The sequence below is a fragment of the Lepisma saccharinum genome, chromosome 11 (assembly GCF_977018435.1).
Source record: "Lepisma saccharinum chromosome 11, izLepSacc3.1, whole genome shotgun sequence".
Taxonomy (NCBI): domain Eukaryota; kingdom Metazoa; phylum Arthropoda; class Insecta; order Zygentoma; family Lepismatidae; genus Lepisma; species Lepisma saccharinum.
Genome location: NC_139239.1, coordinates 31,760,555 through 31,773,249, shown reverse-complemented (window position 1 = coordinate 31,773,249; position 12,695 = coordinate 31,760,555). Strand labels below are relative to the sequence as shown.

Below are 12,695 nucleotides of genomic sequence, written 5' to 3'. Positions count from 1 at the left end.
CTCAAACAGCTTATGTTTGGAAGGCTCAAATGTACAAGGGAAAGGAAGCTGGAGATAATTGGGAGAAAAATCATGGAGGGGGGAGGGATGGAGGGAGGGGGAGAGAGAGAGAGAGAGATAGATAGAGAGAGAGATAGATAGAGAGAGAGAGAGAGAGAGAAGGAAATTGAAGGCAGTGGAAGAAACATCACATACGATAATTTCTTCACCTGTCTCTCTCTTGCAAGGGATCTACTTGCCAACAAACTTACTCTGGTCGGCACAATGCGAAAGAACAAAGGAGAGCTGCCACCAGAGTTTACTGCCACAAAACAGATTGTTTTGCTCCACTTTGTTTTGATTTCAAGATGATCTCATGATAGCATCATATTGCCCCAAGAAGAACAAGGTGGTGATTCTACTTTCTACGTTGCATGAACAGCCGAAAATAGATGCTTCCACAGCACAGCTAAAGCCTGATGTTATAATTACTTAACATAAAATTTGGTGTTGACAAATTGGACCAAATGGTACGAAACTAGTGTGAAATTAAAAACTCTTGAGATGGCCAATGGTGATATTTCATGACTATCTACATTAGTGCACTAAATGCATGTTTTGTACCAAACATTACATCCGGAAGAACTGTGAGCGAAATTGGGTAGACGTAGAAGGTTCTTGGGAAGGAAGCTCAGTGGCAAACTAGTAATGGATGAGCAAGCCAATGGATGTTCAAATGAAGAGTAAGGTGTACAGAAGCAATCCAGAAGGAGAGGTCACATTTGTCCATCAAAAATCGATCGGAAAACAAAAACAGTGTGCTCTAAATGTAAGCAAAATGTTTGTACTCAGCATTCACGTGTTCTATGTAACACATGTTAATCTATGTTGTAAGTTATTTTTAACAAACAGTAAATAATAAAAACATGAAAATTCTTACAAATCAATAACTAATACTGGACGCCTGATAAAAATGTTACAAATATAAGAAAACTATTATACTTAAAACTCAAGTTGTTTTTTTTGAACATATATGTAATTCAATGTTTGAAGTTATTTTGTAAAACATGCAACATATTAGAAACATGTAAATGGTTAAATATAATTAATAAATAACCTGAAACATTATTTTCAGTCATTGATATAAATTAGAAAAATTGAATGCCTGAAAAAAAATATATATTTCCCTGGGGTCCAATAAACCCGATCAGACATTAACGTATAGTCATTGTAGCAGTCGTTCTAGTGTTAAGCTTGTATTAAGGACAAGTCAAAAAAAATTATATATATTCAGAAAACAAAAACCATTTATTTATTTACAAATATACCATGTTGAACAAATTCATGGCACCTTAACTATGTTCAAAAATTATTTAACAAGTTCCACCTTAAATATAAACATGGAAGAGACTGATGCTTTATAATACTCTACTCCAACGAGTATAAAATATTAAGTACAAACATTAAGTACCTCTTTACAAATATTTCCAAAAGGAGTTTTACAAAAATAATATATTACAATATCTATGTATATAACTTTAAAGAAATATTTTTCTACAATTCACAATCTTTAAACTATTTAGATTTACAATTCAATTAAGGCATCAATTGGAGGTATGCACAGACATTCGAAAGCTTGAGGATATTAATTGTCTTCCAATTACACTTTCATTTACAGACTTGTGCACTTTTTGAATGTTATTCTTTATAAATAGCAATGTGTCAATCGCAAAATAATATCTGTGTCTAAATTGTCATGTCATAGGAAAGTCTGAATCCACTCTGGTGTCCAATTTACAGTTATCTCAAATGGAAGAAACATTAATTCACTTATTCAAGTTGTCGAGTTATGATCCTTGGTAGAAATCTTCTATTACATCTGCGTATTTCTCTGCTACAGTCATTCTCTTTATTTTCAGAGTTGGACCTGCAATTATAACACGTAGTTTGTCAATAGATGTTGCATTTACTACAAATTAGAAATTCTACTAGTATAAATTTAAGAGTTTATAAGTAAACTACAATATAAAATATAATTACACTGTTTGAAAGTAACCACTGTTGTAATATCAAGACACTTGATTCTCTTGTACCAATGTTGCCTGGTTTTCTTCTGGAATTGGAACCTGATGAGCTTTTGAACTCATTAGGTTCAAATCGAGGAAAACAAAATGCAACACTGACTTTAGAAATGGTTTCGAATTTCTTATCACATAAATAAATACACGTAAACGAGTTACTTTTTCCATGAGACTTACTTTTAAAAGGTTTTGTCTTATCAACTTTATTTTACGTAATTACTTGATTACATAACAGATTTGTACTTATTTTTCTATGAAGCATATTGTTACATTCCTGGTAACTCTTCTTACCCTTTACTCCTGTAGTCGTGGACACTGACTAATGGTCTACAATGAAACCTATCTCAGGGTAGGTTTATTAAGACTCCAACCAAGGTTTGAAAAGTTTTAGATAAATGTTTATTTAACCACCTCGTAACTGGAACTTGAAGATCAGCTTCTTGAAGATAAAATAATACTTACTGGAAAGTCAACACTAAGGTGGCCCAAATCTATGGTTTGCAGAAGAGCGGCTTAAACCTATTTCACTTCTTCCTAGATTTGGAGTTATCACCTGAGATTGCCAATTTAGGTTTTAGTTCCTAAATTGGAACTGTCATCCCATTCGACCAACCTAGGGTTTACAGAGGAGCGGCTTAAACCTATTTTACCTCTTCCTAGGTTGGATCGTTCCTAATTGGCCAGTCTAGGCCAGAAGAGCGGCTTAAACCTATTTCACTTCTTCCTAGACTGACACCAGAACAGACCACCTTTCCAGGCCGAAACGCATCGTATTTATACCCAAGTTTCCAGTCTCGAGCACAGTCCTTTAGGTAATTTCCAGATACAATATTCTGAATTATAACAAAGATATTTGCAAAATACATAGTTTGGCTTTGAATAATTTACAAGGAAAGTTTACATATTAATTTGAGTTAACAATTATTTCTTTAACGTTGATAAAATCTTACATTTTGTAAAATACAAATTTAAATGTTCCGCCATCATCTAATCACAATTAGGTTAGTTCATTAACATTGATAATCTTTGATTTGAGAGTTTACATTTACATCATAACAAATGCAATTTGCCTTAAACGAGCCGACTTTATTAGATTAAGTTAATACATTTGATCAAAAGCGCCCTGATTGGTGCGTTCACGTTTGCGTCACAACTGAGCCATACATGTAAATTTATAGATATTATTAAGAAATCAGGGTGACACTATATCTTTTTCCTTTTAACATGTACATTCACAATTATGATTGAAAGTTACAAAATGTGCAGGTTGTAACAATATTTTAGCATGTGCATGCAATTGGAAATTTAAATATTATGATGTTCAAAAGCAAGCATTTACATACATTATCCTAGAATGCTTCTGGATTAATTTACTGTTGTTTATGCAGGTTTTATCAAATTAGCAGATGATGTTGCCTACTACAGAGGTTGTTCGCTTTATATCCGACCATTTTCGATTCGATGCTGCCACCTGGCATATCATGCTGGAACTATGGGTCTGCTGGCAGGAGCAGTGTTGTGTCTGACCTTGTAGGTGTGAGTGTGTTGGTAGTGAATGTTATCAAATGGCGCCGAAAATCAACCGGTATTGGGGGGGTTACATAATGGCCCTTTTCCATGCTAAGTTTTCATACGTACGCATTGTGAAACACTCGGGGTGACTACTGTGAAACCTATTGTGGCCCGTTACACACAACAGGCTCTCCTTGCGAAACATTCACCCACGAAAACCATCAGGAGAAGAGCTGCAAGCAAAGTGTCACATACCGTGACATTGACGGCAAGGGGTGCAGCAACTTTGTTCGTCAGTGCAGGGAAAGTTTCCCCTCATGGCTTTATGGTTGCGACGGGATTCGGATATGAGGGTAAGTTGATATGCAAGGTGGACAAAAACGTGAAGGTGAATACCAGGTACTTCCAAGACTACATTCTGACACCTATCTATCGGAGAGACATCCCACAATTGTATAGAATGGACGCGAACCAGATGATGATCCATATGGACAAGGCTTCGAGTCATACCACCAGAACATCACTAAGTTTTTATCAGGAAATGGCAGAGGAATTAGGAATTCGTGTCATTCCGTTTGAAGACATTCCTGTGAAAAGCCCAGATCCCAGTCAAATGGATTTTTGCGCATTTGGACTGTTGAAACGACTTCAACATCACTGCCCGCGCACCCTGGAGTGGGACAGAATTCCCATGCCTGTCCTGCGCCGGAGCTTGCTGCAATGGAAACTGCGATGCCGGGCGATAGTCTACAATGCTGGGGGTCCAATAGAACATGATCAGTGGTGGTGGCACGGTATCTCTTAAGGTGAGTACCAGTCAAAAATGGTCGGATATAAAGCGAACAACCTTCTGTATTTTTAAAAATTGAAACAGAATATCATATTCACCTAGCTCTCCTCCTGGAATTGAGAAATCCTTTGCAAGAATCTTGAACTTTTGCACTCGCTGAGCATTGGAGATTGCTTGTTTATTTGCACGATCAATACCTTCCTGGATTGCTTTCATTACCTGTAAAAGGAAACGAGTAAAGAAAACCATTGCATTATAACATCACTTGAAATTGAGAATGGACCACATTTCCCACTTTTCTGAACAATATTCATTCCTACCCATGCCTTTTCAGTGTAGCATTCTGTCAATTCAAATATTAAAAATCTGATTTATGAGGTTTGTTCCTCAATTTAATGGCTAATATAAATTGTAATACAAACAAACAGTTTCTTTCAGACTGTTATGAAACTTCAGCTCTGATTAGGCTCTGTGGGAAATTTAATAAAAATTCTGAACTTTTTCTGAGCATTAGGAACCAAGAAGCAACTTTTGTTCCCATGTGTTTTTGAATCTTAAAAATGAATGAATGAATGAATTGATTTATTTTACTTCACGTTTCTGCCACTTTTGACTAATTGTGAAGAATAGAATGAATGGTGACAAGATTAAACAAATGAAGGGACAATCACAAACACACATGGACAGAACAAATCCCACAGAGATTTTACTGGCCATGGGTCAACACGTCCAAGCCTTGTTAGTCCGAAATATAAAGTCCAGGGTGTACTATATGGAAGTGAGGTTGACATTTTCGTGTCTTCAGAAAGTGAAAAAACATTAACCATTCAGAACAAAATGAAAATTCTGGTTAAGTTTGATCCTCAATGCTTGTGGTACTTTCACCTAGAATTTTATTTCTACTCATCAAAACTAAATTCATATAATAATATTAATACATGGAAGCATCAGATCTTATATGCAAAAAGTACAAAACAAAAATTACAAGTCATGCTAGGTTTCTGTAATAAAACTTACATTGCTGTCAGGACTGGAAAGAATTTCAGAAACTGTCGTCGCTGAGCTGCCTACGGATTTGCACCAGTCTTGAACAGCAGGAATAAGATTATCTGAAGGTTCGCCAGTATCACTATTAACATCAGTCTGAAAAGAAAATTTTATGATGCTTCATATCAATATCTCCAAGCTTGCTTCACACAGTATATGCAAAAATCAATTCCAAATTTCTATTGCACTATAGGTACCTAATTTTGACAATCTGAAATTTTCACAGCATTAATGAATACTATTTTTTGTTTAAATGCACGAGAAGTGCAAAAATTTTGTTCAAGAAAAGTATCTTGGCAAAAATGGTTATGATCATTGCTTAGGTAGGCTAATTGGGAATGGAGCTACAGTTTAAAGTGGAATCCAAACTGTCCTTACCAGAAAATGAACCCAACAGTTTGATTTCTGAAGGAGACTACTGTATAAGTTTGTAAATGAAATTTAATAGATCAAATAGTTTAAAAAAATATATATTAGTACCCCCATTTTTTTTACTTTTGTTCACTCGTGCATAAGTTTATTTTCACTCCTAAGTTTACATGGAAAACTGATGCAAGTCAAGGCTAATGGGTTAAAAATGCAGCAAACATGAATAATTAGTAATCATTTTACTTTGCTATTAGTTTTGGTAGCATTAAAAGAAAAAGAAAACTTTGGTTTTTGGATGTTGAATTTACAGAATGTGGACTTACCTTGAAGGTTAATAAAATAGATAAGAACTTCCTTTTGTCTCCTATAAGCATAGCATTGCTGATGCATGGTAATTCGCCTTTAATTACATCTTCGATGAGGACAGGTGGAATATTTTCTCCACCGGCTGTGATGATTAATTCCTGCAAAATAAAATTTCAATAATTACGAAATTTCATATTTCTGCATTAACTTAACACATAGTATACTTGAACATACACAAGTGCACTTCACGAAATGAGGTGTTTCGTTGGACTTCATCCTGATGCCAAAGTGTATTGCACATACAAAGTACAATTTGTAATTTCAGAGAGCTTTCATTCAACTTTTGATCTTGCATTTAATGGATACAATTTGTGTTGATGTGGATGAGTTTGCCTGCTTCTTTAGTTTCCAAGCTCGAAATAATAGAGCAGAGAAAATTGATTTTCTCTAACTTGTGGTAATGAATACCTTAGTTTATTGGCTTTCTTCCTCCAAAATCAGATTTTGACCTTGTTTTACATATATAAAGTTCTGACATCAAGAGTTTGGTTAAAACTCAGGGTTCAAGGTTCAAACAACTTTAATCACAATTTTCACAAACTTTTCAATGAGAAGTTATGAGTTTAGCAAAGTTCTATAAGTCTGCTTTATGCACAGATGGGCTAATAGGCACTGGGCGTACTACAGTTTAAAGTGTGATGCACCTAAAGTGGAAATTTGATTATGAATGAGTTCTAGGCCTCTTTGCTTTACAAATGTATATGACAAACGTGATTAATTACAAAGAATTTGGAAGGACTGGTTTAATACAGGCCTTTTAGCCTGAAGAGGTTTCGGAGGCGGCATGTGGGAGCCTAGGCTAGCTCCTGCTTGTAATTGGATTTGTTTTAAAACCTTCCTCCATGGTGCTGCTTCATTTTATCACCCAAAGATACAATTCTCTATTCACTTCTATAATAACAACAACCATCCGTGGCATAACAGATTAAGGTACCTACCAACTCCCATCCTCACTCCGACCAGAGGTGGATTATCCAACCAGTTATGGGGAGACTTGTAGTCAGCATGACCAACTGCCAGTCAGCACCGTAGGTTTTCTACGACTGGGTTATGCTACTAATGCATAGCTCCCCAATTTTCTCATGATGGTGATTGACCACCGTTCCCATACACAGGCTGAAATTTCAAGACTCAAACCTGTGCACATCCTGTAGCAGGAGCCCAAAGCTTACAAAGACTGCACAGGCACGGTGTGGGACCTGTTCACTTATATCATTAACATTTTATTACTGGGTTCTAGAACATACGTTATATTTCAATCAAGGGTGGATTATAGGGGTGAAAGAGTTGAGACATCTTACCCTACAGCATCTTAGTTCCTTCAAAATATTTCAACTATTTTCATATAAATAGGTATGATCTACAAGATCAAATTTTATTCATAATTTATTGTGATAATAAAAACCCATGTTCAGAGTAAAAATGAGTTTTGAGGAAATACTATACAAAGCTAAATATCTTAAATTTGTAAAAATTAGAGATATCATTGGTATTGGCCTCAAAGTACCCATTTGAATGTAATCGCTGATACCAGTTGGTGCTTTTTAAGGGTCTGCGTATCTCTCAGGGTGTGCAGAGGTTTCACACAACAATTGTTTGGAGTCCAATTATCCTTGGAATTATGCAAAATGCATAGTTTTAATTATTTTAAAATCCAACACTGTTGTATAGTGTGTTCGCAACTAAATTGTAATTCATGTTAGAGGAGATTAAAAACACTGTTGATAATTAGAAGACGTGAGTACTAAAAAGATTTCCACAAAACTTACTTGTAAATGTTCTATTAATTTCGGTGACCTCGGCCACCATTCACTTTGGAAACTATGCTTCACTGTTGGGTTGACTTCCTGTTCCTGTTTCCTTGCTTACCACTAGGGGTGCTGGTGTAACTAGTTCGTCTGCTGCTTGCGATAGGTTTGAGTTGTTGCAAGTGAACAATGTTGTCAACCTAACAAACATCAACGTTCCTCAATCCTTAAAAAATCTCCTCTTTTTTCGGTGACAAATTCAATATACTAACCAGTGAACCTCCCACCCTTGACCTCATATGTGCAGCAGAAAAAGCAGTGAATTTTGCACCCAACCCGCTACACTCTGACAGCACCAAATCCCACCCAACCCACATAAAAATCAGGTCAGTTCCAACACACTTCAAATCTTGGCTGGAAGAAAAGAACTGCTGGTGCATAAAATCTGATAAAACAAACCAGTACGTGATCATGTATCAAGGTGACTACTCTCGCCAGATGCATGAAAAACTAAATAGTGATTCTTACATAACCATCGAAAGTGACCCAACCAAAAAGTGCAAGCTTATCATTAAGCATGCAGTTGAAAGTTGTGTCACACTGAACCAGAAGGATGGCAAACTACTACTCAACACCCACCCATCCCCCGCCATAGCCTATGGCATTCCTAAAAAACACAAACGGGGAATTCCGATGCACCTCGATCGCAGGGCAGGGTTCAACCAACCAACGATCCACTTCAAACTGGCTAAAAAAAAATCTCTGAACACAACCACAAACTGACATACATTTTCTGCAACAGCACAGATGCCAAAGAACTAATAATCTCAAGTGCAAGCCAACCATGCCAAACTCTCTAGTATCGATATAGTAGACAACATGTATAACTCCATCCCGATCGACCTAGTCCTCACCTCGGTGAAAAGATGGCTTGCTGCCAATAAGGTCTCGCAAGTGGAAGTGTGATGTATCCAAGTTATTGCAAATCTGCCTCACGCACAACTATTTTCAGTTTGAAGACAAATACTTCATACAAACAGAAGGATTAGCCATGGGCAACCCCCTGTCCGCACCCATAGCCAACATTGTGATGCACCTAGCCGAAAAGGATATCCTTCACTCACCAGAATACTCTGGTACATACGATATGGCACCATTGTAGTTTACAAAAAGGAAGAAGAAATAGATCTACTTATGGAAAAAACTTAGCAACATTCATCCCAGGTTGAAATTCACAATAGAATGGGAAAAGCAAGGCATTATCAACTTCCTAGATCTAACCATCAAAAGGAGGAGCAAACTGAAGAGCTTTCTCGCACTGCTTAAGTGAAGAGGATTTGAAGGAAGAAGTTACTATGGTTACAGACATAGGACATCAAAATGGGTACACAGTACATCAACTCTACATGGTGTAGCAAAGCTGAAATGCAGGTGCGACAACCTAACCAACACCACCCAGCCAACAGCAATAAAACAAAATGGATTGCCTTCCCTTACCACCAGACTACATCCACCCGCCTAGCCAAGACCCTGAAACAGTATGACAAACTCTCACACAAACCAGTGAACAAAATAGCCAGTGCCCTAAGCAAACACAAGAGATCTTTCCTTTCACCACTTGACAACCCGGGAGTATATAATGCCCAGTGTGAGTGCAACTCATTACATTGGCAGATCCATCAATGAACGTATACAACAGCACTCATCCGATGCAGCAGCAAAAAAAAAAAAAACAAAAAAAAAACTACCGGACTAGCAAAGCACCTCAAGTTTAACAAACACAGGATCGAAAAAGTTTCAGTTAGGCATACAGCGCACACAATGATTGACACAAAAATTAGAGAGATGCACGAAATTCTGCACTTTCCACATGAGCTGAATATAGACAGTGGTCGGGCACATCATGTTTCGCTCCCGCTTTTGCAACAACTCAAACCTATCACACGAAGCAGACAAACTCGTTACACCAGCACTTCTAGCGGTAAGCGAGGAAACTACAGAAACCGGAAGTCAACCCAACAGTGAAACAGAGTTTCCCAAGTGGATGGTAGCAGAGGCCACCGAAATTAATAGAACATTTACAAGTAAGTTTCGCGGAAATCTTTTTAGTACTCACTTACATCTTCTAAATTGTAATGTTTTAATTAACTCACGTGTAATTCTCAGAATATTTTTAATCTGAGCTGGTAGATTTATTTGGGTAATGCAATATTATACATTAATGTTTAAACATTAGAATTTGTGGAAATTGGCAAGTGGTGTCAGTTCAAAGTCACATCAGCCCAGCTCTAATATAAACAACAAACATGTAGCAGAAATGTGAAATTACAAATTTGCAATTATTGTTGAAAATTTACCTGCCAAAAGTCCAGAAACTGAATAAACATAGCATAAAATAAGAAAAATCAGTTTTCGCAGTTCTCAACAGCACTGTCAAGGTTAAATTGGGGGGGGGGGGGGGAAGATAAGTGTGAAAGTCTGAAAGCTCATTCCCTACCTTCTACCTGATCTTTCACATGTTTTAGTCCTGCTCTTTACATTTACTTGTATTTTGCATTCAGACTTTTTTTCTCTTTCCTGCAATTTTATGGCTGAATACAATGAGGATGAATGTTAACTAAATGTCACTGATGAAGGGACACTATAAAGGAACACTTATGCCAAGGTCAGGACTTTAACCTGGAGCCTTTGGTGACAAGATCATGAGTGAACTACTCAATGCAGTTAAGATGAGAAAGACAAACTTATGAAATGCCTGACATTTCTTAAAAACAATGAACAATAATTGTGTGCTGTGTTTCTTATTGTGTTGACAGAATAGATCAGTTTGTAATGAATTAGGAAGTGTACCTTTATTCTTCCAGTTATATACAAAAATCCATTATTGTCCACTGTTCCTATGTCACCCGAATGTAGCCAGCCTTCATCGTCAAGAGCTTCAATAGTTTTCTCCTTCTGAAGTAGGTAACCCATGAATACGTGTCGTCCTCCCATACAGATCTAAAAGAGAAAATTATAAAACAAAGTGAGCATTTTGACCAAATTATAAATCAAATCAGTTTTGGTCAGTCCAAAGGCAAGTACTTTTATTTTTCCATGTTTGATTTTACAAATTCATTTAATTATCAGAGAAAAATAAACACTAATGTATGATCCTAGAATTCAGATACGTCAATAGATATACAAGAACTTATTTTCATGTACAGCTAAACCCCTCTGCTTCCTTCCAAAATGTAATAAAATTAATTTATATTCACAACTTATGTGCATTCTTACAGTTGCAATACATGGAAATTCTGAACAGTACTAATTTGAAATAAAAGTACAATATACACCAATCAGGGGCTATCTGCAAAGCCTGAGGCACAGAGACAAATAAAGAAGAAAATTAGATTAGATAATTTGCATAAAATTTTATATTTCAATAAGATGATGCCAACCCTGATTTCTTGATAGTTGGCAACCTTGCACACCTCCTTTGATGAATTTATGATATGAGGTAATGAAGAGAAGGAAGTGCATGTGTTGAGTGCCAGTCTTCACACTTATTCTGATCAGTGCTGTGAACCCATTGTTTCCAGCATTGAATTCTCCCAGGAATGGGAAATTTTGGCACTAAAAAGAAATTCCTCCTGGGACAAGAACGGGACTGTTATAATGAAGACTTGCAGATGCGTAGAAAAAGAGCTTGTCCTCTTCAATCAGGTAAGGTGTATCACCACATTGATGAGAAATTTTTGGTTGTGTAGTTGGGGAGTAGCCACTGCCACCGGCAGTGGCTTGACTGCAGCTAAAAATTAAAAACGACAAAGGCAGGACACATCTAAATGGAGCTTAAATTGCATTGGCAGGCATTTAGAGCATGTGGAATTCTTTTAAAGTGAGGTTGTGTGTAGTGTAGTGAGTGAATGAAATGAATGAAGTATATTTTTGTGATTTATATTACGTGCTGTGTTGTGAGTAGTGACCTAGAATGGGTGACATAAGTAATGAACTATTCAGAAGGACACTATTTACTCTTCTTCCATGATGATATGCTTAAAGTTGTGAAGAATTGGGATTAACATCTCCATCTACAACTGCGATGGTTGAAAGAAGTTTCTCTCCTCTAAAGAGGATTAAGTCTAGAGCGACAAGGGCAAGTCTGGTCGAGTAATTTGGCTGTAATTTCTATAGAAAAAAGAATTATTCTGAAAATGAAAGAGCGGTCAATAGAAACAGGTTGTGAATGTTACCATGAAATTTACCAAATAGCAGAGAAGAATGGAGTTCCTGTTCAAATGAAGTATTGAAGGTAAGACATTTGTGTTGTATTTTATACTCGCAAGTAGGCCTACATAAATATTTAACAATACAGTAGGGATAGAATAGATGAATTGGTACTCTATTGGTATTGGCTAATAGAGGCATATCGATGCATCTGTAAAATTACTGATAATTTTACAGATCCAATATATCTATAAATAACTTGCAATTTACTTCAATATTGTGCCATTTTGTTATAATTTTTGTATATAAACAAATATCCATGCTGTATTTATTTATTTTTTATGTCTCTGTATGCAGCTTCCTTTGCAAAAGCTTGATTCATCTGGTAACATACATTTATTAAGGGGATCAGTGAACATTTGGAATTATATATTGGAATGGTAGAACATTGGTGAATGGTTATAGGTAAATTTTATATCGGTCCATCCCTATAATACAGGCAGCTTTTTTTTTTTATTATTATTATTATTATTATTATTATTATTACAAATATGTACGAAATTTGCAATCCTTTCCTTACTACTGTTATTTTAG

General features: G+C 36.3%; 1 protein-coding gene across 1 annotated transcript in view; it reads right to left on the bottom strand.

Annotated features, from left to right (window-relative positions):
* Positions 1–1,268: 1,268 nt before the first annotated feature.
* The window catches only part of LOC145994700 (long-chain-fatty-acid--CoA ligase ACSBG2-like), a 100,924-nt gene continuing 89,497 nt past the window's right edge, over positions 1,269–12,695 (bottom strand). The window contains exons 13-17 of the mRNA XM_083130869.1: positions 10,743–10,892; positions 6,102–6,242; positions 5,380–5,505; positions 4,461–4,581; positions 1,269–1,906 (exon numbers count right to left, since the gene is read on the bottom strand). Of these exons, the coding sequence (XP_082986995.1) occupies positions 1,827–1,906; positions 4,461–4,581; positions 5,380–5,505; positions 6,102–6,242; positions 10,743–10,892 (618 nt within the window). The 3' untranslated portion in view covers positions 1,269–1,826. The remainder of the gene's footprint in view (positions 1,907–4,460; positions 4,582–5,379; positions 5,506–6,101; positions 6,243–10,742; positions 10,893–12,695) is intronic.